The 27,822-nt window shown below is 44.7% G+C and overlaps 1 protein-coding gene across 1 annotated transcript in view; it reads right to left on the bottom strand.

The window, feature by feature from the left end:
• Positions 1–1,125: 1,125 nt before the first annotated feature.
• LOC126988963 (chaoptin-like) overlaps positions 1,126–27,822 on the bottom strand; it is a gene marked incomplete at its 3' end in the record, with an annotated part of 98,161 nt that continues 71,464 nt past the window's right edge. Inside the window, 3 exon segments of the mRNA XM_050847396.1 lie at positions 1,126–1,283; positions 7,044–9,519; positions 14,127–14,237. Of these exon segments, the coding sequence (XP_050703353.1) occupies positions 1,126–1,283; positions 7,044–9,519; positions 14,127–14,237 (2,745 nt within the window).

Below are 27,822 nucleotides of genomic sequence, written 5' to 3'. Positions count from 1 at the left end.
TCCCCTCTTTTCATTCTTCCATCCCATTCCCTCTTCTCTCCCTCCTCTCTCTCCCTCTTAATCCTTCCTTCCCTCTTTCATCCCCTCTTCTGTTTCCCCTCCTTCTCTTCCTTTCCCTTCTCTCTTTCCCCTCTTTCTCTCCATTTATTCATTTATTCCCTCTCTCCCTCCTCTTCTTCCTCCTCCTCCTTCCTTCCTCCCTTTCCTCCCCTCCTCTTTCCCCTCTTTCTCACAATTTATTCTTCACCTTCCTATCTATCTAGCTTTCTTTCCCCTCCTCTTCCCCTCCTCTTCCTCCTCTTCCTTCTCCTTCCCTCCCCTTCCCCTCACTTCTTCCCCTCGTCTAAATCTGTCAATGTGGGTTCGTGTTCATGCACTCCCCAACTCCCTTTATCTCCCCTCCCCTTATCCTCCCCTTCTTCCTCCCCCCCTCACTCCCCTTATCCTCCCCCCTCCCTCCCCTCATCTTTCTTCCTCCCCTCGCACTCTCAGCCTTTCACTCTCTCTTCCCCTTAATCCCCTCCTGCTCTTAACACTCTTTCCACTCCCCTTCCCTTCTCCTCTTTCCCCTCCCCACCTGTCTCCCCGCCCCTCCCCAGCATGCATGAATATTCTCACCTCTCTCTCTCTCTCTCTCTCTCTCTCTCTCTCTCTCTCTCTCTCTCTCTCTCTCTCTCTCTCTCTCTCTCTCTCTCTCTCTCTCTCTCTCTCTCTCTCTCTCTCTCTCTCTCTCTCTCTCTCTCTCTCTTTCCTTATATTCTCCCCCTCCGCCTCCCCCTTCTCTCCCTTCTCCTTATCTCCATCCTTTTCCCTCCCTTTTCTCCTTCCAGCATCCCTCTCACCCCTTTTCTTCCTCCCTTTCACTTACTTTTTCTTTTCCAGTACTTTCCCTTCCTTTCTCTCTCTTTTTTCCCTCTTATTCCATCCCATTCCCTCCCCTCTTCATCACCCCTCTCAATCCCTCTTCCCTCTCCCTCTCAATCCTTCTTTCATCCTCTTTGTTATTTCTTTCTTTCCATCCTCTGTTCCCCCTTTTCCATTTATTCATCACTCCCCGCCCTCTCCCATCTCTCCCCTTGCCCCTCCTCTCCCCTTCCTCCCTTCTCCTCCTCCCCCACCCCTTACCTGTACTTCTCGATGTTGGGGTAGGTGTTCATGTACAGCTCCCTCAAGAAGGTCATATGGCTGAGCGCATCGTAGTCGAAGCGCGTGATGTTGTCCAGATTGCTCAGGACCAGCGTCTCGATGTTGGACGCCCCGCCGAAGCTGTCCTTGGTCAGCGACTGTGGGGGAGAGGAGGAGAGTTAAGGGAGAATTAAAAGAGGAGAGAAGCGATTAAGGGAGACATTAGGAGGGAAGAACATCAGTGGGGGAAGAACATCATTGGAAAAAAGAGGCTTGTGTTTTAGATGTTATAGGGGCTGTTGATGTCTAGTCTGTTGTGAAGGATCAGTAGAAACATTGGAACTTTTACCTATAGCAGAAATTAGGAGGGAAGCAGAAAGCAGAAATTAGGAGGGAAGCAGAAAGCAGAAATTAGGAGGGAAGCAGAAAGCAGAAATTAGGAGGGAAGCAGAAAGCAGAAATTAGGAGGGAAGCAGAAAGCAGAAATTAGGAGGGAAGCAGAAAGCAGAAATTAGGAGGGAAGCAGAAAGCAGAAATTAGGAGGGAAGCAGAAAGCAGAAATTAGGAGGGAAGCAGAAAGGAGAAATTAGGAGGGAAGAACACAGTGGGGGAAGAACATCATTGGAAAAAAGAGGATTGAGTTTTAGATGTTATATAGGAGCTGCAGAAGTTTAGTCCATTGTGAAGGATCAGTAGAAACATTGCAACTTTTACCTATAGAAGAAATTTGTCTTGAATCATCAAGGAGGTGGATATTAAAACTTAGATTAGGTTAGGTTTGAACTCTCTTTCGGAAGCTTACTCCAGCACGCGATGACGGTATGTAACGTGAGATTGGTGATGGTAATACTTAAACTCTCATATGATATTTTTGTTATGTTCTGTTCTGGCAACGAAAAAAATGAAACGGAGGAATATGAAAGGGAGGGGAGAAAGGGAAAAACGGAACAGATTAAAGTCACACCAATATCTGCAGCGTATCATGAAAACCTTCCTTCGTTCTCTCCCGTAAAGCAAAGAGACATTGAGGGAACCTTCTCTCTCTCTCTCTCTCTCTCTCTCTCTCTCTCTCTCTCTCTCTCTCTCCGTCGTGGCGCAGGCAATTTTTTTTTTATAGTGGCGCCAGCTATGCTTGGCTCATGCTGCCCCCTGGAACTCATTCTTGATTCACTGGACGGTTTCCTTTGGAGTCCGGGTTGATGGGTTGTCTTCTGGACAGCATGTGGGTAGTCTTAGGCCACTCGGGGGTGACTGAAAAAGCCCTGGTGGTAGCGTGGGGATTCGAACCGACGTTGTCCATGGCGTGGTGAGCATGAGCCCAGCACGCTAACAACTCAGCCACCGCCTACCCTTCTGCCTTCGACTTAACGCCTTCAATAGGGGAGTGAGTCTCGAAACACCTCTTCTACAACCGTAAATATATCCACCGTTGTAAAAATAAAGAGACAGAGAGGCGGCAATAAATCTTCCGGTATAAAGTAAAGAGACGGACGGAGAGAGAACCTTCACTAAATCCCTCTTCGCCCGGTCTGGTCCTCCATGATTGCATTAATTACCGAGTCCTCGCCTCTGTACTCGCGAGGAACTTCATATCCGTGTAACCCAAGACCACCCGGCGCTGCTTATCGGTGGCGGCGGCTCATTAGCGAACGGCGGCGGCTTGTGTTGTGCTGTGTTGTGTTCAGAGTTGACGCCGAAGACACACGGGGATAATTTACTACGTTGTTTTGAGGGTTATTTTTTTTTAGGGTGAGGTAGAGGAGTGTTGTTTTTGTTGTGGAGTTCTTTTGTTCATTTTTTTTTGGGGGGGGGCTATGTTAATTTGTCTGGCTCTCTTGTTAATCATTCATGACTCCAAAAACACACGGGATGACTTGCTATGTTGTTTTGAGGGTTATTTTTTTTAGGGTGAGGTAGGGAAGTGTTGTTTTTGTTGTGGAATTCGGTTGTTAATTTTTTTTTCGGAGGGGGGGGGCTATGTTAATTTGTCTAGCTCTTTTTAATCATTCACGACTCCAAAAACACACGGGATGATATACTATGTTGTTTTGAGGGTTCCCTTTGGTATTCATTTATGGGTGTCTTGTTAGGGAAGTGTTGTTTTTGTTGTGGAATTCTTTTGTTCATTGTTTTGTCTGGATCTCTTTAATAATTCATGACGCCAAAAACACACATGGCTAATTTACTACGTTGTTTTGAGAGTTATTTTTTTAAGGGGTAAGGTAGGGGCGTGTTGTTTTTGTTGTGGAATTCGGTTGTTAATTTTTTTTTATCTATCTTATTTTGTCTAGCTCTTTTAATAATTCATGGGGTCAATCACGTTCTGTTTGGATGATTTACTATGTTGTTTTGAGGGTTCTTTTTTCTTTTAGGGTGAGGTTGGGAAGTGTTTTTGTTGTGGAATTTTGTCGTTAATTTTTTTTTTTGGGGGGGGCTATATTATTTTGTCTATCTTTTTAATCATTCACGACTCCAAAAACACACGGGATGATATACTATGTTGTTTTGAGGGTTCCCTTTGGTATTCATTTATGGGTATCTAATTTTACCTGGGACTCATTTTGTGGGTTATTCTCTTCATCATCGTCTCTTGGGGTCAATCACGTTCTGTTTGGTATTTATTTCTGGTTATCTAGTTTGTTATCTTGGTTAATCTCTTTATCATCGTCTCTTGGGGTCAATCACGTTCTGTTTGGTATTTATTTCTGGTTATCTAATTTATTATCTTGGTTATTCTCATTATCATTGTCTCTTGGGGGGCATCACACGCTCTCTTTGGGATTCAGTTATGGGTTTTTCTCTTCATCTCTATCTCTTTTGGGGCGTCACACTCTCTCTGATATTCATTTATGGGTATCTAGTTTTGCCTGGGACTCATATTGTGGGTTATTCTCTTCATCATTGTCTTTGGGGGGTGAGAGAGAGTGAGGAAGTAGAGAAGAAGGAAGAGGAGGAGTAAGAAGCCAAGGAGGAGGGTATCAGGTCACTTCTCCTCCCGAAATTGACCTATCTTTCAGCCACTCCTTTTGACTCGAGTGGGAACAGTGAGTAGTGTTTTTTTTCCATTATTATTTCCTTTTTTTTTTCTGCCCTTGAACTGATTCCTCTAATGTAAAAAAAAGTCTGGCACTCACTCGGGGGGGGATCGTGTTTTGTCTCGCATTCCTATTATTTTTTCCATTATGTTCAGGGATTTTCTTATGGTGACGTGTTCAGTCCTTGGTCCGTCTACATCGCCGCTAAAAGGCTAAAATAAAACATCACCTTGGCTCTTTAAACACACACTTTGCACTGCTCCGAATACTTTACATCCTTGGTGACCACAACGCTGAGAGGAAGAAGAAGAGGAAGAGGAGGAGGAAGAGGAAGGAGTATTGTGATGAAAGGAGCAGCGGTGTGTATGATGGGGAGGAAGAGGAGGAGGAGGAGGAGGAGGAGGAGGAGGAGGAAATGATATTGTACTGGGAATAGGAGGAGGAAGACGAGATCGCTGTGGAAGGAGGAGAGAGAGAGAGAGAGAGAGAGAGAGAGAGAGAGAGAGAGAGAGAGAGAGAGAGAGAGAGAGAGAGAGAGAGAGAGAGAGGAGAAGGAAAAGGAGGAGTAAGAAGCAAAGAAGGAGGAGGATGTAGACGAAAGAAGAAAGAAGAGGAGGAGGAGGAGGAGGAGGGAGAGGAAACAATAAAAATGGGAGAGAGAATGGAGGAACCAGAAACCAAAGGGAGAGATAGAGAGAGAGAGAAAGAGGGGAGGAGAGGGGAGGGAAGACACATAAATGGGCGTATTGAGAACTAGAAGGGGAGAGTTGGGGAAAGGGGAATGGGGAGGGAGGGGAGGAGAGGGGAGAGAGATAGCTGGGTAGGGATGAGATAAATGGAGGGAAAGTTGGGGAGGTGAGAGAGAGAGAGAGAGAGAGAGAGAGAGAGAGAGAGAGAGAGAGAGAGAGAGAGAGAGAGAGAGAGAGAGAGAGAGAGAGAGAGAGAGAGAGAGAGAGAGAGAGAGAGAGAGAGAAAGTTAGTGATGAGAGAGAGAGAGAGAGAGAGAGAGAGAGAGAGAGAGAGAGAGAGAGAGAGAGAGAGAGAGAGAGAGAGAGAGAGAGAGAGAGAGAGAGAGGAGGGAAAGAAATTAAAAAAAAAGAAAAAACTAACAGAGTGAAGCTGCAAAAAAATGAGGAAGATTGGCGTTTGTGAGAGAGAGGAGGAGGAGGAGGAGGGAGGAAGAGGAAGGGAGAAGAGGAAGAGGAGGAGGAGGAGGAGGAGAGAGATCAAGCGAGAGCGAGAGAAAGATATAAAAACAAAACTGAATATTACGAACGAACGAGAGAGAGAGAGAGAGAGAGAGAGAGAGAGAGAGAGAGAGAGAGAGAGAGAGAGAGCTATCCGGATCCAGCACAACACCGGAATACAAACACACAAACACACAAACAAAATCCGCCCGTCTTTTCGCAAACCCCGGACCGGATAGATTTGCCGGACCGGATTTACCTGTCCGGATTTACCTGGGCGATTTCATACACAGGTGAATTATTGAGGAGATTAAAGGTGAGGCGTTGACTGACAGGTGTGGGGCGAGGAACAGGTGTGGGGCGGCGGACAGGTGTGGGGCTAGGAACAGGTGTGGGGCGAAGGACAGGTGTGGGGCGAGGGACAGGTGTGGGGCGAAGGACAGGTGTGGGGCGAGGGACAGGTGTGGGGCGAAGGACAGGTGTGGGGCGAGGGACAGGTGTGGGGCGAGGAACAGGTGTGGGGCGAAGGACAGGTGTGGAGCGAGGGACAGGTGTGGGGCGAGGGACAGGTGTGGGGCGAGGGACAGGTGTGGGGGTAGTGACGTCACGAAACACACCTGGATTTTTTGGGTCACTAGAGAGAGAGAGAGAGAGAGAGAGAGAGAGAGAGAGAGAGAGAGAGAGAGAGAGAGAGAGAGAGAGAGAGAGAGTTTGATCACTTGCGTCGCCTTTGCTCTCCTTCCTTCCTTCCTTTGTCTTCCTCCTCCTTCTATATTATTTTCTCTCCTCCTCTTCCTCCTCCTCCTCCTCCTCCTCCTTTGATCTTCCTTCCTTCCTTCCTTCGGACATGAAATTGTTCCTCCTCCTTCCTACTCTCTCTCTCTCTCTCTCTCTCTCTCTTCACAATTTCCTCCTTGATTTCACTTCCTTATTTGTTTTCTTTTATTTTCTTTACGCATTTTGTTTTTTTTCTTGCTTCTTTTCTTCTTCACCCTCCTTTCTTCCTCTTTCCTTTATTCCTTCCTTCTCTAGTTTCTCCAGTGTTCTTCTTTCTTTTCTTCTCCACCTCTCTTTTCTTACTCTTTCTTCTTTTCTTCTTTTGTTTTTAAGTTTATTTGTTTTTTATCTTCTTCATGTTTTCTCGTCTTCCGTTCCTTTTGTCGGTCTTTCTTTCTCCTTATCTTCTGGGTATTAGTTTTATCCATTCTTATCTTCTTTTTACGCTCTTTACTTCGACTCCTCCTGTCTCTCAAGTTTCAATCTCTTCTATTCTTTCCTTAACTTATCTCTTTTTTTTTCTCGTTTCTCTTCATTCGTTCGTTGCTTTCTTTCTTCTTCCGCTTTCGTTTCCTCTTCGTTGTTCATCCGTTCCTTCTCCCCTTTCTTCTCTTCCTTTATTTTCCTTTTATTCCCATTCCTTCCTTCCTTATTTTTCTCCCTTCCCTATTTTCCTCTTCTTATTCCTCCTCTCCATCCTTCCCCCTTTTCACCTCCTCTTCTCTTCTTGCATCTCCTCCTCCTCCTCCTCCTTTTCTCCCTTCTCTTCCCTTCCCTTCCCTTCCCTTCTCTTATCCTTTCCTCATCCTGTACCTCCTTTCTCTCCTTCCTTCTCCATCATCCTTCTCACCCTCCTTTCCTCCCTTCCCCTACTATCCTCCCCCCTTCCTCCCTCCCCTCCCCTACCTCCAAAACTTACCTCGATAGGGTTGTAGGAGAGGTCGAGGTATTTGAGGTAGACCATCGACCTCCAGAGCCTCGACCTGACCTGGACGAGCTGGTTGTGGGAGAGGTCGAGCGAGCGGAGGCGCACCAGGGACTCCACCGACTGCTGCTCGATCTCCGCGATGCCGTTGGAGGAGAGGTTGAGGGAGATGAGGTTGGGGAGCGGGATGATGGGGGAGGAGGTGAACCCGATGCTGGCCATGTTGAGCTTCTGGATGTTCTGTGTGTAGTGGAAGAGCTCCTTGAAGTTCGCGCGGACCGGGTTGCCGCTGAGGTCGAGGGTGATGAGGCCCGTGAGCGAGAGGAACACGTTGTCGGGCAGGATGGAGAGCCGGTTGTGGGCGAGGTTGAGTTCGATGAGGTCGGGCGCGTTGTAGAACATGGTGGAGTCCAGGTGCTCGAGGTGGTTGTGCGAGATGTCGAGGTAGTGCAGCGTCTCCTCCACGTCCTTGAACATGGTCACGGGCATGGACACGAACTGGTTGTGTGACAGCTGCAGCGTCTCGAGGCGCGTGCCGCGGAACACTGAAAGGGGCAGCGAGCGGAGGTGGTTGAAGGAGAGGTCGAGCACGCGCAGGAAGGTGGTGTCGGAGAAGCACTTGGGCGGCAGGTTCTTGAGGTGGTTGTGGCTCAGGTCCAGCAGCTGCACCATCTCCAGGGAGCTGAAGGCGCGCGACCGGATCTGCTTGATGCCGTTGTGCACCAGGATCAGCATTTGCAGGCGCGGCAGGTGCCCGAAGGCCGTGCTGTCCAGCTTGGTGATCTTGTTGTAGCCGAGGTCGAGCCGCTGCAGCGAGAACACGATGGCGCCGAGGAAGTTGATGGGCACCTCCTTGAGGGCGTTGTGGCTCACGTCGAGGCTCATGATCTGCGGGTGCGGCCCCGAGGCGGCGCCCAGCTCGTGGATCTCGTTGTAGGAGATGTTGACGTCCAGCGGCGTGAGGGCGGTGGTCACGTTGGCGAATACGGCCAGCGAGAACTCCTTCAGCCTGTTCTGCTGCAGGTCCAGCTCCACCAGGCCCGGCAGGTCCGAGAAGGCGCGCGGCTCGATGTGCTCCAGCTGGTTGTCGCTGAGCAGGATGGTGCTTAGCACGGGCAGGTCCTTGAAGGCCTCGAAATGCACCGTCCTGATCTTGTTGCCCGTCAGCACCAGCGTGCGCAGGCTGACCAGGTGGTGGAAGGTGTGCGTCTCCAGCCGGTCGATGAAGTTGAGCGCCAGCCGGATGTCGCTCAGCTTCTTGTGGACGTTCTGGTGGAAGAGCGTCTTGGGGATGTGCGTCAAGCGGTTGGAGTCCATGTTGAAGTAGTGCAGCTCGCCGAAGGAGTAGAGCGCCGTCTCCGAGATGGTCCGGAAGTTGTTGTTGTCGAGGGCGATCCACTGCAGCGCCGTCAGCGGCTTGAGCACCTCCTCCGGGAAGTCGTCGCGGTAGAAGCCGAAGCTGATCTCCAGCACCTCCAGGGTGTTGAGGATGTCGATGAAGGACTCCGGCGTGATGTCGCCGATGCGGTTGAAGGAGAGGCTCAGCTCGCGCAGCTTGGGCGTGTAGCGGAAGGTGTGCGGCAGCACGCGCTGGATCTTATTGTTGCGGAGCACCAGCGTCTCCAGGTTGTCGCCCCACGTCTCGAAGTCCTCCTCGCGCAGGTCTTCGATCTGGTTGTGGCCGAGGTTGAGGTGCGTGATGGTGCTGCAGTTCTCCAGCGACGCGCGCGGCACCGCCAGCAGCTGGTTGCCCGACAGGCTCAGCGACTCGAGCGTCTCGCAGAAGGAGCAGAAGGCGTCCTCCTTGATCTCCGAGATCTTGTTGTCGGGCAGGTAGAGGTAGCGCAGCCGCTTCAGCTTGGACAGCGCCCTGGGCACCGACGTGAGGGAGTTCTTCTCCAGGTCCACCATGACCAGGGAGTTCTCGGGGCCACCCAGGAAGGCCTCCTCGCTGATGTTGAAGATGTTGTTGGACGAGAGGTAAAGGCGGCCGGGGTCGAGGCCCTGGAAGGCGCGCTCCTGGATCTCCGTCAGCAGGTTGAAGTCGAGGTGCAGGTCCCGCACGGTGAGGGAGCCGTTGAAGAGGTTGTTGGGGATGAAGCGGATGAAGTTCTCGCCAAGGTCCAGCTTGTCCAGCTTCTTCTGCACCACGAAGCCGGAGTCCGGGAGGCGGTCCAGGAGGTTGCCTCGCAGGAAGAGCCACGTGAGGCCGCGGATGCTGCTCAGCGCCTCGGAGGGGAAGCCGGTGAGCAGGTTATGGCTGAGGCTCAGGGTCTGGATGTTCCTCGAGAGGGAGTCCCGCTCGAGGGTGAGGATGTTATTGTCGTCGAGGTTGAGTCTGAGCAGCCGCTTGCACCTGGAGAAGACATCCCGCGGCACGTGGTCGATGTCGTTGTCGCCGAGGAAGAGTGTGGCCAGGGTGTCCCGCAGCCCCGCCCAGTCCTCCTCCACCAGCTCGGCGATGTGGTTACTGCGGGGGTGGAAGAAAGGGGGGTGAGTCGTATACAGGGGAGGGGGGAGTGAGGGAAGGAAGGGGGAGTTGTGAGGGGAGGGGGGAGAGAGGGCGATAAGATGTAGATACTGGAGAGGGGGATTTGGAGAGGGGAAGTTGAGTGTGGGGGAGAGGAGAGAGAGAGGGGGCGCTAAGATGTGGATAAGGGGGTTGGGGAGAAATGGGAGAGTTGTGTGGGGGGCGGTGAGGGGGTGAAATGGTGGGGCGCTGAGAAGGAAAGGGAGAGTGGTTGAAGCAGTGTGTATGTATGAGAGAGAGAGAGAGAGAGAGAGAGACACCATAACACCACTGAGAAAGATGTTGAACGAGAGGAAGAGAAAGGGAGAGAGAGAGTGAGAATGAGAGTGAGAGGGGAAAGAGGAAGGAAAGGGGAGGGAAGAGGAGGGGAGAGGAGGGAAAGTGAGAGGCACGTGGAGGAAGTGTGGCAGAGCGGAGAGAATTTTGAGGAGGAGGAGGAGGAGGAGGAGGAAGAGGAGGAGGAAAGGGTTGTGAGGTACGGGTTAAGAGGAGAGAAGAGGAGAGAGAAGAGAGGAAAGGAGGAATGAGTGAATGGGAAGAGAGAAGGGAATGAGGACACGAGGAGGAGGAGGAAGAGAAGGAAGAGGAGGAGGAGGAGGAGGAGGAGGAGGAGGAGAGTTAAGATGACTCTGTTGGGGACGACGAAGAGAGAGAGAGAGAGAGAGAGAGAGAGAGAGAGGAGGGGAGGAAAGAAATATGACGCAGGGGGGCTGAGGAGGAGGAGGAGGAGGAGGAAGAGGAGGAGGGAGATAAATGGTTGTTGTGTAGCGATTATGTATGAGAGAGAGAGAGAGAGAGAGAGAGAGAGAGAGAGAGAAAGGGTAAAAGTCCCTCCAGACACCTCGTTACCTCTTCCTTTCTCCCTTCCTCCCTCTCTCCCTCCCTCCCTACCTCCCTCTCTCTCCTCTCATTTCTGTCTCCTCCGATGCCTCCCTCCATCTCTCTCTCTCTCTCTCTCTCTCTCTCTCTCTCTCTCTCTCTCTCTCTCTCTCTCTCTCTCTCATCCTGTGTGTGTGTGTGTGTGTGTGTGTGTGTGTGTGTGTGTGTGTGTGTGTGTGTGTGTGTGTGTGGGGGGGGGGGGGGGGGTCGGTTTGTATGTGTGTGTGTTAAGGGTGGTGATTCTGTGGGTGGGTGGGTGGGTATGGGTGGTTGTAGTAGAAGGAAGAAGAGAAAGAAGAGGGGAAGAAGGGAGAGTAGTAAAAGAGGAAGGAAATAGAGAAGGAAGGGAAGAAGGAGGAAGGCGGACGGAAGAAACAGAAAGAAGAGAGTAAAGGAGGAAGAAGTTGACAAAAGATAAGGGAGAGAGAGGAAACGAAATCGAAGAAAAAAAAAGACTGGAAAAAGTAAATAAGAAGAGAGAGAGAGAGAGAGAGAGAGAGAGAGAGAGAGAGAGAGAGAGAGAATAAGGGAAGGGGAAGAAAGAAATTGACAGACAAAAGCAATAAAATGTGTATATATGTGTTTCAGAGAGAGAGAGAGAGAGAGAGAGAGAGAGAGAGAGAGAGAGAGAGAGAACATACAAGAAAATATATATATGTGTGGAGTATAGAAATAGAGAGAGAGAGAGAATGGAAAATAAAAGAAAGGAAGGAAAGAGGAAGGAAGAGAGGGAACAAAGGAGGAATAAGGAGGGAAGGAAGGGAAGGGAAGGGAAGGGAAGGGAAGGGAAGGGAAAGGGAAAGGGAAGGGAGGAGAAGGTTTGGGGTGGGATGAAAGTGTGGGAAGGGAAGGGACGGGAAGGGGAGGAGGGAGGATGGAGGGAGGGAAGGAAGGAAGGGATGGGATGGGATGGGAAGGAAGGGAAGGAAGGAAGGAAGGAAAGGGAAAGGAAGGGAGAAGGTTTGGGGTGGGATGAAAGAGAGGAAGGGAAGGAAGGAAGGAAGGGAAGGAAGGAAGGGAGGGAGGGTAGGAAGGGAAGGGAAGGGAGGGAGGGAAGGAAGGAAGGGAAGGGAAGGAAGGGAAGGAAGGTTTGGGAGTGGAAAAGAGGCAAGGGAGGAGAATGAAAATGATGAGATGGTGTTCGAGAGAGAGAGAGAGAGAGAGTGACATTCTTTAAAGTAAACAAACAAAATATTTAGGAAAGTGTGTTGTTCTATTCTCTCTCTCTCTCTCTCTCTCTCTCTCTCTCTCTCTCTGTTTTGTAAGGTAATTCATATCTCGTTTTCCTCCTTTACAGTTTCCTCTTTATTCTTCTCTCTTTCCTCCTCCTCCTCCTCCTCCTCCTCCTCCTCCTCCTCCTCCTCCTCCCTTAGTTCACACGGCATTGTTCTTGTAGCTCTTCTTCTGTGAGCTTTGTGTGTATGAAGAGGAGGAGGAGGAGGAGGAGGAGGAGGAGGAGGGGGAGGAGAGGAAGAAGAACGAAATACATAAATAAGAAAAGAAATTAAAGTTTGGGAGAAGTAGAAAAATGGAAGTGTAGAAGGAGGAGGAGGAGGAGGAAAGAAGAAGAAGAAGAAGAAGAAGAAGGAGAAGAAGGAGGAGGAGAAGAAAAGATAGAAAGAAAGAAAGAGAAAAATGAAGATCAAAGGGAAAAGTTGGATAAGAGGAAAAAGAAGAGGAGGAAGAGGAGTAAATCAAAAAGAAAAAATGAAAGAAACATTGAAATAAATGAGGAAAAGTTGGGTGAGGAGGAGGAGGAAGAAGAAGAAGAAGAAGAAGAAGAAGAAGAAGAAGAAGAAGAAGAAGAAGAAGAAGAAGAAGAAGAAGAAGAAGAAGGAGGGGAGGCGAAGATGAAGAAGAAGAAGGAGGGGAGGAGAAGAAGAAGAAGAAGAAGAAGAAAAAAAAGAAGAAAAAGAAGAAGAAAAAGAAAAAAAACGAAAGAAAGACAATGAAGGAAAAAACTGAATGAGAAGAAGAAAAAAAAAGGAGTTAAGGAGGAAAGACAAAATGAAGAAGAAAAAGAGAAGCAAATAAAAAAAGAATTAAGAAAAGAAACAAACGAAGAAAAAGACAAAAAAAAGTAAACAATGGGTGGAAAGGAGATTTAGTAGAAGCAGGAGGCGGAGGAGGAGGGGGAGGAGGAGGAGGAGGAGGAGGAGGAGGAGGAGGGGAAGGAAAATAGGGAGTAATACGCCGAAAAGAGAAAGTATAACAATATTTCTTGCGTTCTTATTTATGTGTGTAGAAAGAGGCGGCGTAAAAGGAGGTGGTGGTGGTGGTGGTGGTGGTGGTGGCGTTAGGCTTGTAGCGGTGTTGTTTTCGTGCTGATATGATGAAACCTTATAACATATCGTGGTGGTGATGTTGTGGTGGTGACGTTGGTGTAGTAAGTGTGGTGACTATGGTGATGTAGACAAGGTTTTGGTGTTGAGAAAGTAGTTCCATTAGTCAGGTAAAGTCTATGGTTATGGTGGTGGTGTTGGTGATGAGGAAGAAGTGGTGATGATGTGGTGATGAGTAGTGGTGGTGATAGTGGTGATGTGGTTTTAGAGCATTTGTCCCATCTCTGTTTTCTTGGAGTTGAAGGGGAAGATGAAGGTGAGGATGGGGTGGCGTGGGGAAGGAAGGGGTGATTAGAAGGATGGGATAAAAGGGAGGGAAAATACAGTAAGGAAGGGGAAAGATGGGGAGGTGATGGGAAGGAAGGGGTGATAGGAAAGATGGAATATAAGAAGGGGGGAAAGGTACAGTGAAGAAGGGGAAAGATGGGGTGGTGATGGGAAGGATTTGGTGATAGGGAAGATGGGTTAAGGGAGGAAGGGAGCGAGGAAAGGGGGGAATGGGGAAGGATGGGATAGTGTAAGGGAAATAAAGGATAAAATGGGGGAATTAAATGGTAGAAATTGCATACCGAGGGAAAGGGAGGAGATGGAAATGGGATAACACACACACACACACACGCACACGGACACTGCACTACAAGAATATACATATCGCCCTCATTCTCTCTCTCTCTCTCTCTCTCTCTCTCTCTCTCTCTCTCTCTCTCATTCATTCATTCATTCATTCATTTATTCGTACCCTCCTTCTCCCCACGGGTAATAGTGTATGTGCGTGAATTATGGAGACGTGTGTGTGTGTGTGTGTGTGTGTGTGTGTGTGTGTGTGTGTGTGTGTGTGTTACCTGGAGCCTATTACCAATTATAATGTCACGTAACAGGAATAGTTATTAATAGGCAACACACACACACACACACACACACACACACACACACACACACACGCACACACAATTCCCTCTTCGTGACTTATGCTGATGTGTTTCTTTTTTTGTGTGTGTGTTGAAATTAGTTTTTTTTTATATTCTTTCTCTTGTAATGTGAGGAATGTGAGTTGTGGCTGATGTTATTGTTATTACTGTTGTTGTTGTTGGTGGTGGTGGTGATTGTGGTGATTGTGGTGGTGATTGTGGTGGTGGAATACTGACCCCAATGATAAACATGATGGTGATTACACACACACACACACACACACACACACACACACACACACACAACACATAGCTTTCCCCTCCCACACACCTCCCCCCTTACAGCTCCTCACCCCACCTCCACACACACACAGCTCCTCACCCCCCACTCCTCCCCCACCCCCCCACACACACTCACCCGTGCAAGTTGAACCACTCCAGGGACTTTAGTGGCGTGAGGGCGCCGCGCGGAACTCTGGTCAGCTCGTTGTGGCTCAGGTCAAGACTCTGAAGGAACTGGCTCATTCCGCTGTGGGGGGAGAGAGAAGGGAATGAGGGATTAATCACGGGGTTAATAGATAGATAGATAGATAGATAGATGTAGAGATAGATAGACATAGCATCACGAAAGTTGTCCTAAATAATTTGCTGTTTTGCTTACCCCCAAAATAATTGCACGGTCAAATTTTTCAGTGATTAAAGAAAACGGGGAGAAGGGGTTGGGAGAATGAAAACGGGAAGAGGAGGGGGTCGGAGAAAGAAAACGGGGAGAGAGGGAGGGGGTCGGAGAATGAAAACGGGGAGAGAGGGAGGGGGTCGGAGAATGAAAACGGGGAGAGTGAGGGGGGTCGGAGAATGAAAACGGGGAGAGAGTGAGGGGGGTCGGAGAAAGAAAACGGGGAGAGAGGGAGGAGGTCGGAGAAAGAAAACGGGGAGAGAGGGAGGAGGTCGGAGAAAGAAAACGGGGAGAGAGGGAGGGGGGTCGGAGAATGAAAACGGGGAGAGAGAGTGGCGGGGGGGGGGGGGGGGTGGAGGGGGTCACACCGGAACTATATAACAAATCAGAGAGATTAAGCGGAACAAAATAACAAAACACTCTTGCTTGATATTAGTTTTTATTTACGAAGCATATCACATTTCTCCCTCTTGATTGAATACGTGAAAATAAATCTTCTCTTCCTTTTATTTTATTTTATTGGCGTATAGCGTGGTGATGTTGTGGTCAAATCTTTACTTATTGTCTACTTGTTTATATTGATTTTTTTTACTTATATATACTTACTTTTCTCTTGGTTCGTCTACTTAACCGCGAAAAGAAGGAAAGGAAGATAACGTTTGCGGGAAAAAAAATATAAGAAAGAGAGAAAGAAAGAAAGAAAGAAAGGAAAGAGAATTAAAGAGAGAGATAATTAGAGTCAGGTACAGTCTATCGTTGCGTGAGAAAAAATATGAGTTAGAAAGTGAGAAAGAAAGAAAGAAAGAAAGAAAGAAAGAAAGGAAGGAAGGAAGAGAGAATTAAAGAGAGAGATAATCGGAGTCGTTGTGAAAATATATAAATGAAAGAAAGAAAGAAAAAGAAAACAAGAAAGAAAGAAAGAAAGAAAGAAAGAAAGAAAGAAAGAGTGAGATAGTTAGAGTCAGCTTCCTGATTAATACGCAAGAAGGAGGAAAAAATGAAAGAAAACAAAACACTAAAGAAAAAGAAAGAAAGAAAGAAGGAAAAAAAGAAAGAGAGAGAGAGAGAGAGAGAGAGAGAGAGAGAGAGAATTAGGGTGAACTTCCTGTTAATACGTAAAAAAGAAGGGGGAAAATATGAAAGAAGACAAAACATTAAAGAAAAAGAAAGAAAGAAAGAAAGAAAGAAAGAGAATTTGAGTCAATTTCCTCCTAATAAACAAGAAGGAGGGAAAAAATGAAAGAAAACAAAACACTAAAGAAAAAGAAAGAAAGAAAGAAAGAAAGTGAGAGAGATAATTAGAATCAACATCCTCTTAATACACAAGGAGGAGGTAAAAAATTAAACAAGACAAAACACTAAAGACAAAGAAAGAAAGAAAGAAAGAAGGAAAATAAGAAAGAAAGAAAGAAAGTGAGATAATTAGAGCTAGCTTGGCGTTAATACCCCCGCTGGCCGCCTCTCTCTCCTTCATTACTCACGCCGCGTAATCATTGTTTCATTTCATATTCAGCTAATTAATTTAGTTTCATTTCACTTCACATCATTTAATCTCCACTCATTACTAACTCATCACCGCCCGACTTAATTGTTTGCGTAATGAGGTGGCTTGGGGGGCGGATTATCGTTATCCCATTCGCTTTTTTAATTGTTTCGTAAAGTAAGATGCAAGTTTTGTCGATACGCGCCGCTTGGAGGGGAGGAAAAAAGGGATTTGAATAATGGATGTGTGTGTCAGGATGTGTTGAGGATAATATATGTCGGCATTAAAAGACACTGTCGGTTCTCACATCAGCTATTTCTAAAGGTCAAAGAGGGGGTCAGTCGGGTTCTAATGAGTGTTTCTTTATATTCATTGTACAGAGGAAGGGTCACACTCCCCCCAGGGCCATAAAACTACTCCTGTAAACGCACAAAACTCCTAAGAAAGCCTTGTCACATATGGGTTCTTGGACGATGAAATGTCCTTTAATACGACCCATAGTGTTGCCTCGTATTCGCCAGCAAAGTCAGTTACGAGTATTTTGTTTACTGAAAATAATTGCTTAACGATACGCAAATTTGAAACGAATGAGAAAGATTGTTAGAAAAAGATGCGATAATGGGATTTGAATAATGGATGAGTGTCAGAAAGTGTTAAAGTCAGTTACGAGTATTTTGTTTACCGAAAATAATTGCTTAACGATACACGAATTTGAAACGAATGAGAAAGATTGTTAGAAAAAGATGCGATAATGGGATTTGAATAATGGATGAGTGTCAGGAAGTGTTAAAGACAATATATTAGCCAGCAAAGTCAGGTACGAGTATTTTGTTTACTGAAAATAATTGCTTAACGATACGCAAATTTGAAACGAATAAGAAAGAATGTTAGAAAAAGATGCAGTAATGAGATATGAATTATAGATGTGTGTCAGGAAATGTTAAAGATAATGTATTAGCCAGCAAAGTCGGTTACGAGTATTTTGTTTACCGAAAATAATTGCTTAACGATACACAAATTTGAAACGAGTAAGAAAGAATGTTAGCAAAAGATGAAGTAGTGGGATATGAATAGTGGATGAGTGTTAGGAAGTGTTAAAGCCAATTGTGTGTTGCCTCCTCATGTTAATCAGCAAAGTAAGTTACCTGTTTTGTATTAGCTTAAGATAATTGCCTAACGATAAACGGATTGAAAAGAATAAAGAAGAAAAAGAAAAAGAAGAATATAAAATAGTGTGTTGCCTCGTCATATCAACCAGCAAAGTAAGTTACCAGTTTTGTATTAGCTTAAGATAATTGCCTAACGATACACGAACTGAAAAGAATAAAGAAGAAAGAGAGAAAGAAGAATATAAAATAGTGTGTTGCCTCCTCATATTAACCAGCAAAGTAAATTACCTGGTTTGTATTAGCATAAGATAATTGCCTAATGATACACGAATTGAAAATAATAAAAAAGAGAGAAAGAGGAATATAAAATAACGTAAGAATTTAACAACCTCTCCTATTAAGAACGTAAGAACTTAACAACCTCACCTATTAAGAACGCAAGAACTTAACAACCTCTCCTATTAAGAACGTAAGAACTTAACAACCTCACCTATTAAGAACGTAAAAACTTAACAACCTCACCTATTAAGAACGCAAGACCTTAAAAACCTCACCTATTAAGAACATAAGACCTTAACAACCTCACCTATTAAGAACGTAAAAACTTAACAACCTCACCTATTAAGAACGTAAGAACTTAACAACCTCACCTATTAAGAACGTAAGAACTTAACAACCTCACCTATTAAGAACGTAAGAACTTAACAACCTCACCTATTAAGAACGTAAGACCTTAACAACCTCACCTATTAAGAACGTAAAAACTTAACAACCTCACCTATTAAGAACGTAAGACCTTAACAACCTCACCTATTAAGAACGTAAGAACTTAACAACCTCACCTATTAAGAACGTAAGACCTTAACAACCTCACCTATAAGAACGTAAGAATTTAACAACCTTACCTATTAAAAATGTAAGAATTTAACAACCTCACCTATTAAAAACATAAGAACATAACAACCTTACCTGTTTCAGTTATTAGCTATCACAACTAGTCACCTTTATCATATTTACCTAAGATAGTTACCCTACGATGCACGAAATTAAAGATAAAAACAAGTAAATAAAGATGTATACCATAAGAACATATAAAAAGGGAACTTACTAATTTCTTGACCTTTTTCCACATTCTGTTGTATTTACGTAAGATAACTGGCCCCGTGATGAATGAGTTGAAAGATAATAAGAAAGAAAGAAAGAAAGAAAGAAAGAAAGAAAGAAAGAAAAGGACTGCAGAACGTGTATAATTTTAGCTTCCCTACATTATCTTAAATTATCAGTCATCAAAATCTCTTAATGGTATTTTTATTTTCATCAACTTACTACCCACGATACACGAATTCAAGACAACAGGAAAGAAAGAAAGAGAATTATAAAAGAACGTATTAATTCCACAACCTACACTCTATTAATTCCACGTAATTATTGTCCCTATGAGGTAAGATAACTCGCCCCATGATGAATGAATTTACAGATAATTAGAAAGAAAGAAAGAAAGAAAAGGATTGCAGAACGTGTATAATTTTAGCAGCCAAACATTATCTTAAATTATTAGTCATTAAAATCTCTCACCTGTATTATTAATTACCTCAACTTATTGCCCACGATACACGAATTCGAGATAACAGGAAAGAAAGAGAATTATAAAAGAACGTATTAATTTCACAACGTACATTCTATATATTTCAGGTAGTTATTGTCCCTACGATCTACGAATATTGAAAACGATAGAAAAATATTAGAATAAAACAAAAAACAAAAGTGCATTACCCTCACAACTATTCCTTTAAATTATCAACCATCAACAGCAACCTCACTCTACCTCGGTGCAAGACGCTTAGAGAGAAATAGAATAAAAGAAAGAAAGAAAAAAATGATAATTAAAAAAAGCTTACCTCTTAATCTTCCCTTTCCACAAATTAGCCTCGAAAAATGACACCTGTATTTTTTAGCTAATTTACGAGAGAGAGAGAGAGAGAGAGAGAGAGACTTTGACTGATGATTAATGTTGCGATAAAGAAGAAAATGAGCGAGTATATTCTCTCTCTCTCTCTCTCTCTCTCTCTCTCTCTCTCTCTCTCTCTCATGCATGCTCGCTCACCCTTCCTTTCTGATTCGTAATTCGACATTTAATTTCCTCCTCCTCCTCCTCCTCCTCGCCCAAATATAACCCAAATCCTTCAGTCTTCCGCCACTAATTACCTAAATGAGGCACCTGAAGAAAATTATCATACATTTTAATATGTCGACGAGGAGGAGGAGGAGGAGGAGGAGAAGAGGGAGGAGGTGATTTTTAACTCAATTGAGAAAAAGAAAGGAGAAAAGGAGTAAATGAGAGAGAGAGAGAGAGAGACACTCCCTCTCTGTTTCTCTCCAAAGACGTCGCATAAAAGAATTTGGAAGGATGGAGGAAAGTTTGGAAGGAGAGAGAGAGAGAGAGAGAGAGAGAGAGTTTGATAAAGGAGGATAAGAAAGAAAAAAAGAAAAGAAAGAAAGTGGAAAGTGAGAAAAATCTTCGGGTGAGAAAATTGAAAACTAGAGAAATGTTATACGAAGGAGGAGGAAGAAGAGGAGGAGGAGGAGGAGGAGGAGGAGGAGGAGGAGGAGGAGGAGGAGGAAATAACCGAGGAAAAGAGCAGTAAAAGGGAGAATAAGGAGGAAATACATCATTAAAGAGAGAGAGAGAGAGAGAGAGAGAGAGAGTTGCTATTTCAGGGTTGTGTTAGCAAGAACCTTATTGCTTTGCCTCAACCCGGATATAGGGACTTTGTGGAGGCGGAGGAGGAGGAGGAGGAGGAAGAAGAAGAAGAAGAAGAAGAAGAAGAAGAAGAAGAAGAAGAAGAAGAGGAGGCTGTAAAAAGGAAAGTACTGGAGGTTAGAAAATTAAAATGAGGCAAAAGAAGAGGAGGAGGAGGAGGAGGAGGAGGAGGAGGAGGAGGAGGGCGAAGCGTGTAAAGAGAACAGTACTCGAGATTGGAAGATTAAAATACGAAAATGAAGAGAAATGAGAAGAGGAGGAGGAGGAGGAGGAGAAGGAGGAGAAGAAGGAGAAGAGAAAAGTAGAGGAGGGCTATTAGGGGGAGAAGAAGAAGAGTGAGAAAAGAGGAAGGAGGAAGAAGAGGAGAAAAAGAAGACAAAGAAGAAAAGAAGAAAAAAATTGAAGACAGAAACCGCAATGAAAAAAAAAGGAAGAAAAGTAAGAACAGAAAATAAAAGATAAAATACGTTGAGTTGTATGTCCCTCCTCCTCCTCCTCCTCCTCCTCCTCCTCCTCCTCCTCCTCCTCCTCCCAAAATATGTGGGTCGCCTCCTCTCCTTCGCGTTTCCCACTTATTTAAGAGACACTTTTTTTTGCCCCTTCACTTTGAGCCTCGTGTTTACTTACAATAATAGTGTGTGTGTGTGTGTGTGTGTGTGTGTGTGTGTGTGTGTGTGTGTGTGTGTGTGTGTGTGTGGTTTATTATCGGTGTTTTTTCTTCTTCCTGTTTTATTATTATTTTTTCATTTTTTTGTTTATTTTTTTGTTTTGTTTGTGGATTGGTTTGTTGTTTTTGTTGTTTTGTTGTCGTTTTTTTCTCTTATTATCTCTCTCTCTCTCTCTCTCTCTCTCTCTCTCTCAAAGGCCACACCCATATTATCCTAATTCCTCCTATCCTCCTCTCTTTTCCATCCTCTCTTCCTCCTCCTCCTCCTCCTCCTCCTCCTCTTACTTCCTTATAGGCCACTACACGCAATTACACTCCCTACCCTCCTCCTCCTCCTCCTCCTCTTCCTCTTCCTCCTCCTCTTCCTCTTCCTCTCCCTTTTCCTCCCACTTTTCCAACATCATCTCATCATTTCTTTTACCTTCCTTCTTTCCTTCCCTTATTCCTCCCTTTTCTCATTTTGTTTTTCTTTTTCTTTTCGTTTCTCTCCCTTCCTCTCTTTTCTCCTTCTTTACTCTCCCTCTTCCTCTCATTGCCTTTCCTTCCTTTCTTTCTCTTTTCCTTCTTTTCGTTTCCTTCTCTTCCATTCTCTGTATTTATTTTCGCCTTCCTTTCCTTTCTTTCTGTTTCCTTCGTTTTCCTTCCCTTTTTCTTTGTTTTCCTTCCCTTCTGTTCTCTTTTTATCCTTTCCCTTTACTTCCCTTTCCTTCCCTATCTTACCCTTCTCTTATCCTTCCCTTTCCTTCCCTTCCCTTTCCCCCTTCCCTTCCTTACCCTTCTGTTATCCCTTTCCTTCCCTTCCATTCCCTTTCCTTCCCTTTCCTTCCCTTCCTTACCCTTCTGTTATTCCTTTCCTTGCCTTCCTTCCCTTCCATTCCCTTCCCCTCCCTTCCTTTCCCTTCCCTTCCCTTCCCTTCCCTTCCCTTCCCTTCCCTTCCTTTCCCTTCCCTTCCCTTCCCTTCCCTTCCCTTCCCTTCCCTTTCCTTCCCTTCCCTTCCCTTCCCTTCCCTTCCCTTCCCTTTCTTACCCTTCCCATTTTATCCCTTCCCCTACACTCCCTTATTCCCTTTCAAAAGTTTTCCATTATATTTTTTTCCTCCTTCCCTCCGTCACGTGACTTCCCTTCAAAGATCATATTAACTATTCTCCCTCTCTCCTCACCTCCTCCTCCTCCTCCTCCTTCATTTTTGCCCTAACTTCTACCTCTCCTCCCATCACCGGTACTACTTCTCCCTCCTCCTCCTCCTCCTCCTCCTCCTCCTCCACTTTGCTCCCTTCGCCTCCACTGAAAGCTAAGTGATGTAGCAGAATAGTTGGTGGATTAATATTTTTTTTTTTTTACTTTTTTTAATATCGTGTTGTGCGGTGCTGGAATAAGCTTCTCCGTCGTATACTTAATATTTTTTTCCTTCGTTTCTATGGTAAGCCTTCATCATTTTTCTCTATCTTTATCTATCTGCGTTTGGTATTTGTATTTTTCTTTTTCTTGCATTTGTTTTCTTCTTGTTTTTTTTCTTTTTTGGTTGTCTTCAGTTTTGCTTTATTTTGTTTTCATTGAATTTGTTTTTTCCTATTTTTCGCTTTCCTTTTTATTTCCTCTCTTTGCTTTTGTTCTCTTCATTCTTATTCGCATTTTATTTTCTCCTGTTTTTCTCTCCCTCTTGTCCATCTCCTCTCTTCTCTCGTCTCTCCTTATATTTTCTCCTATTTTTCTCTCCTTTCTTGTCTATCTCCTCTCTTCTATTATCTCTCCTTTCATTGGTTCTTCTCTTCTTTGCCTCTCTTTTTTTTACCTATTTTCTCCTGTTTTTATCTCCCTCTTGTCTATCTCCTCTCTTCTATTGTCTCTCCTTCTTATATTTTCTCCTGTTTTTATCTCCTCTCCTTTGTCCTCTTTCTCTCTCTTTCTCTCCTCTCCTTTTTTTTCTTTTTTTCTCCTTCTCTTCTCCTCTCTCTATTCTTCTTTTCTCTCTTTTCTTCTCTTGTCTATCTCTCTCTTCTCTTCTCTCTCTCTCTTCTTTCTTCTCTCTTCTTCTTCTCTCTCTCTTCTCTTTCTTCTTCTCTTTCTCTTCTTCTTTTTTTCTTTTTTTCTGGTTTTGTATTCTCCTATCCTTTCCGCATTTCTTTTTCTCTTGTTTTATCTCTTTCCTTTTTCCTGTCTTTGCTCCTGTGTTGCCTCTCCGTCACGTCCTCACTTCCCCTCTCCTCTCAGTCTCGGTCTCGGTCTTGGCCTCGTGTGATCCGTGTAACTAAGTGGCCTGCTCGGAGTCTGCCAAATGTAAGGAGTCACATATTAGGCAACCGCGGGATTTCCATTACCTGCTATTTAAGTGGTCCTCCTCCTCTTCCTCCTCCTCCTCCTCCTCCTCCTCCTCCTCCTCCTCCTCCTTCATAATTTCCGGGTGTACCTCTCACCTGGTTTTGGTAATTAATCAGTAATTTCAACCAGACGCGTCATGTGTGTGTGTGTGTGTGTGTGTGTGTGTGTGTGTGTGTGTGTGTGTGTTTACCTAAGAGAGAGAGAGAGAGAGAGAGAGAGAGAGAGAGAGAGAGAGAGAGAGAGAGAGTCGAGTCCTGGAAACACACACACACACACACACACACACACACACACACACACACACACACACACACACACACACACACACACACACACACACACACACACACACACACACTGTTTACCTGAGTCACGGGAGATCAGGTGAGCGATGTGTTGGTTTGAGGAGGAAGAAGAAGAGGAGGAAGAAGAGGAGGAGGAGGAGGAGGAGGAAGAACGATGCTGCGCCAATCATAAGTCTTTGAAGATTGAGGTGAAGAAAAACCCTCAGTCATTCTCTCTCTCTCTCTCTCTCTCTCTCTCTCTCTCTCTCTCTCTCTCTCTCTCTCTCTCTCTCTCTCTCGATCCTTCCGTCTTCACCCCTCTCTCATCTTTTCTACTTTATCAATTATTTTATTTTATTCTGTTTATTTTCTTCTCTCTCCCTCTCCCTCCTTTCTATCCCTTCTTTTTTCCTCTTCTACTTTCTCCTATTTTTCTCCTCCTCTGCTTCCCTTTTTTCTCCTCTTTTCTTTCCTCTTTTCCTTCGCTTTCCTCCTTTCTTTCTTCTCTTCCCTCCTTCCTCTCTTCTGTTTGTCTTTCCTCTTTTTTTTTCTCTTCCTCCTTCTCCCTCCTCCTTCCTTTATCTACTTTTTCCTCCTCTACTACTCTCTTCCTGTGTTTCTCTCCTGTTTTCTCTCTTCCTCTTTTTCTCTCCTTCCTCCTTTTTCTCTTTCTCTGACTCCCTCTTTCCTTCCCTTCCTTCTCTCCCTCCTTTTAACTTTTCTTCTTCCTCCTTCCTCTCTCCCTCTTCCTCCTTCTCCCTCCTCTTCTTCCCTCTTATTTTTATCGTCTCTATCCCCCTCAATCATCCTTTCTCTTTTTCTTCCTTCCCTCCCTTCCTCCCTCCTTCCTTCCTCTCTCCCTTCTTTATTTATCTTCTTTATCTCTCTTCCTTCAATTTGGCTTACCTTTCATCCTCTCCTTGCCTTCTCTCTTACCCTTTCATCTTCCCTCCCTTTCATTCTTTCTTTGTTTATCTTTATTTCCTTGTGGTCTCATTTTTCTCCCTTTCAATTTAAGATATTTTCCGTCTTTCTTCTTTTTTTCTATATTGTTTTCTCTTTTTCCTTCGTTTTCTTCCCTTTTTCTTCTTTTTTTATATATTATTTTCTTTTTCCTTCCTTTTCTTCCTTCTTTCTTTTTATTTCTATCTATTGTTTTCTCTTTTTCCTTCCCTTTCTTCCTTTTTTCTTCTTTTTTTCTGTCTATTATTTTCTCTTTCCTTCCTTTTCTTCCTTCTTTCTTCTTTTTTCTATATTATTTTCTCTTTTCCTTCCTTTTCTTCCTTCTTTCTTCTTTTTCTATATTACTTTCTCTTTTTCCTCCTTTTCTTCCTCCTTTTTTCTTTGATTTTCTTTTTGCCCTTTTCTTTTGCTTACTTTTTCTTCTCATATAATTTTCTTGTATTTTCTTTCTTTCCTTCTTTTTTTCTTTTTTCTTTCTTTTTATTATTTCCTATTTCTTTTCTCTTCCTGCTTATTCTTTTCCTCTTCAACATTTTCTTTTCCTCTTTCCATTCTAATTATTCTCCTCCTTTTCTTCCACTTCCCATTTCTAATTATTGTTCTTTTTCTCTTCTTCCTCTGTCCTCAATTCTTCTAATCCTCCTTCGTCTCTTTCTATCACTTCTTCTTTCCCCTTTCTTTCTTCCTCTTCATTTTCCTTTTTTTTCTTCTTGTCTGCATCGTCCCATCTCCTCTCCTTCCTTCCCTGTTCTCTTCTTCTCTTCTCTCCATTTTTCTTATCTTCTCGTGTTTCTTTTCCTTCTCTCCTTTCCTCTCTTCTATTCTGGCCCATTCTCTTCTTTACTATCCTGTTCTCTTCTCTTCTCTTCTCCTCCTCTCTTCTCTATTGTTTTCTTCTCTTATCCTCTCTCATTATTTTTCCTTCTCTCCTCTCTTCTATTCTGGCCCGATTCTCTTCTTTCTCTTCTCTTCTCTTTTCTTCTCTTCTCTTCTCCTCATCTCACATTTCCTCTCTTCCCTACTTTAGTCACCTCATCTGTTTATTCCTCCTTTCATCCCTCCCCCTCCCCACACCTCCTCCCCTCTCCCTTCCCCTCTTCTTCCCTCTCTTCTCCGTATCTCCTGTCACTTCCTATCAACACCATCCTTTCCCTCCCCTCTCTCCATCCCCACCCCGTCCTCTCCCTTCCCTCCCTCTACATCCTCTCCTTCTCCTTTCTCCGTATCTGCTGTCACCTCACCTACTTCCCCCCCCCCTCCCCCCCTTTTCCTCCCCCCTTCCCCCTCCTTCTCGGTACTTTGATAATTTTTTCCCCATCAAGTCAACGAGGTGGCCATTAGGAGCAAGAGGGCGCCTTGGTTTGTTTGTTCGTGTTCTTGTTGCTGTTTACGGTCTCGCGAGGACATGATGGTAGTAGTAGTAGTAGTAGTAGTAGTAGTAGTAATAGTTGTAGTAGTGGTAGTATTTGTTGTTTTTGTTATCGTTTTGCTACGCCTCGTTTTTATCATTTTTTTCTTCCTTTCTGTGTTTCTTTTCTTTAGTGTTGTTGATTGTGTTTTGTCTTTCCTCTTCTTTTACTTTGTTTTGTGATTGATTTTTGTTTTACTTGATCTGCGTTGTTTCTTGTGATGTTTTTTTGTATCGGTCAATTATTTCTTTCCTCCCTCACACACCTGCCCTCTCACCTGCCTAAATGCCTGCCCTTCCGTCACACCTTCTCTTTTTGTCTTGAAATGTATATATAGTGTCTCTCTCTCTCTCTCTCTCTCTCTCTCTCTCTCTCTCTCTCTCTCTCTCTCTCTCTCTCTCTCTCTCTCTCTCTCTCTCTTTTTTCCGTTCGGCCTATATTGCTAGTAGGCTTTCATGCTGGGGTCTGTTGATGGCGCAGACAAGTGTTTTATAGTGTTGCCATTATTTCTTGGCTCATGCTGTCCCCCGGAGCTCCACTTGATCCTCTTGAGAGAGTTTCGCTTGTGTCCGGGTTGGTAGGCGGTGACCAGGACATGTGGGTAGCCTTAAGTCACTCGATGATGACTGGAAATTGTCGGTTTGTAGCGGCGGGCGGGACGCGAACCTGACTCCTCCATGACACCACGCCCGCACGCTAACCACTCATCCACACCACTCATCCACCGCCTCCCTACGCCCACTCATTCCTCTGGCCTCGTTACACCATCCCATTTTCTCTTTTTCCTCCTTTTCTTCTTTTTTTCTTGGATTTTCTTCTTGCCCTTTTTTTTGCTTACTTTTTCTCGTCATTTTCTTGTATTTTCTCTTTCCTTTCTTCCTTATCCCCCACATAACACCGGGCTGTCACTATCCGTCAATCCTTTCGACACAAAGGAGAGAGAGAAAGAGACAAACGCTCTGACTAAGTTGCTCTCGCCAAACAAAGAGATTCGTCACGCAAAGTCGAGCTAATCAAACACTTTCAAAACAACCTCACTAACTCCTTTTCTCCCCCTCCACTCTCCCCTTTCTTCCCTCTCCCTCTCCTCTTTCTTCCCTTCCTCCCTCCCGTCACTTTGGCCACCTTAAGACCATGCTATCAATCTTTTCTTCCCTTCCTCCTCTTCTCTCCCTCCCTTCCTCTCCCTTTCCTCCTTCCCTTTTCTCCCCTTACCCTTCCATTTCTTCTCCCTCTCTCTTATCTTCCCTTCCTCTCTTTTCCCATCCTCTTCCTTTTCTTTCCTCCCCTCTCTTTTCTTCCTCCCCTTTCTTCTTTTCTTCGCCTGCCGCTCCCTTTTCTCTCTCTCTCTCTCTCTCTCTCTCTCTCTCTCTCTCTCTCTCTCTCTCTCTCTCTCTCTCTCCTCATGTTTTCTCCCCTCCCTCCTCCTCTTCTTCTCCCTCACTACTTTTTCTTCCCCTCCCTCTCCCTTTTCTTCCCCCCTTCGCCACTTATCCCGGTTCGAGCCCCGCGCCTCTTCAGCAGTCTCTTAGCACCGCCAGCACGCCCGGGACTCGCTTAATCCAAAGTCCTCCAAACTCTATCATTAGCTTGCTCTTTGGTCCTACTTTCGTTCATTTTTTTCTTTGCTCTTTTTTACTTCTCTTTTTTTTTCTTCCCTCCCTTCATTGCCAACTATTATACAGCTGTTCATTCTCTCTTGTTGTTTTGTTGTTGTTTTTTCTTTTTGTTTTTGTTTTGTTTGTTTTGGAGTTGATATCGTTAGTGTTTTGTTTGCTCTTTGTTTTGTTTTTGTTTTTTCTTTCTTTCACTTTCATCTATTACACAGCCGTTCATTCTCTGCTGTTATTGTTTTCTTTTTTGTCTTTTTTTGTCTTTATTATTAGCCTGTTTTTTGCCATTACATTTTTTCTTTTCTTTTTCTTCTTTTTTTTTATCTCTTACTTCCTCTGTTACACTTTCTTTATTGGATGTTTGTTCGGAGTTGTTTTGTTGTTTTTGTCTTTTATGCTCCTTATTTATTGTTTTCTCTGTCTCTTTCGCTGTGTCTATGTCTATCTGTGTGTCTGTCTGTCTATCTTTCTGTTTCTTTGTATGTCTCTGTATGTCTGTCTTTCTGTCTGTCATCTCTGGGTCTCTATCCATCTTTTTGTACGTCTGTCTGCCCCTCGTCTGTCTGTTTTTCCGTCTTTGTCTGTCTGTTTGTTCGTCTCTGCCTGTCTATTTGTCCGTCTCTGTCTGTCTCTTTGTCTGCCTCTGTCCTTGTTCGTCTGTCTGTTTATTCGTCCGTCTCTGTCTGTCTGTTTATTCGTCTCTGTCTCTCTGTTTGTCCGTCTCTGTCTCTGTCCGTCTCTGTCTGTCTGCCTTTCCGTCTCTGTCTGTCTGTCTGTCTGTCTCACTCCCTTCGCTTTATATACCTCTGCATTCTTTTGTTTTGTTTTT

The sequence above is a fragment of the Eriocheir sinensis genome, unplaced genomic scaffold (assembly GCF_024679095.1).
Source record: "Eriocheir sinensis breed Jianghai 21 unplaced genomic scaffold, ASM2467909v1 Scaffold1022, whole genome shotgun sequence".
Classification (NCBI taxonomy): domain Eukaryota; kingdom Metazoa; phylum Arthropoda; class Malacostraca; order Decapoda; family Varunidae; genus Eriocheir; species Eriocheir sinensis.
The sequence above is the reverse complement of the archived record's forward strand: the minus strand, read 5'-3'. Positions and strand labels throughout refer to the sequence as shown.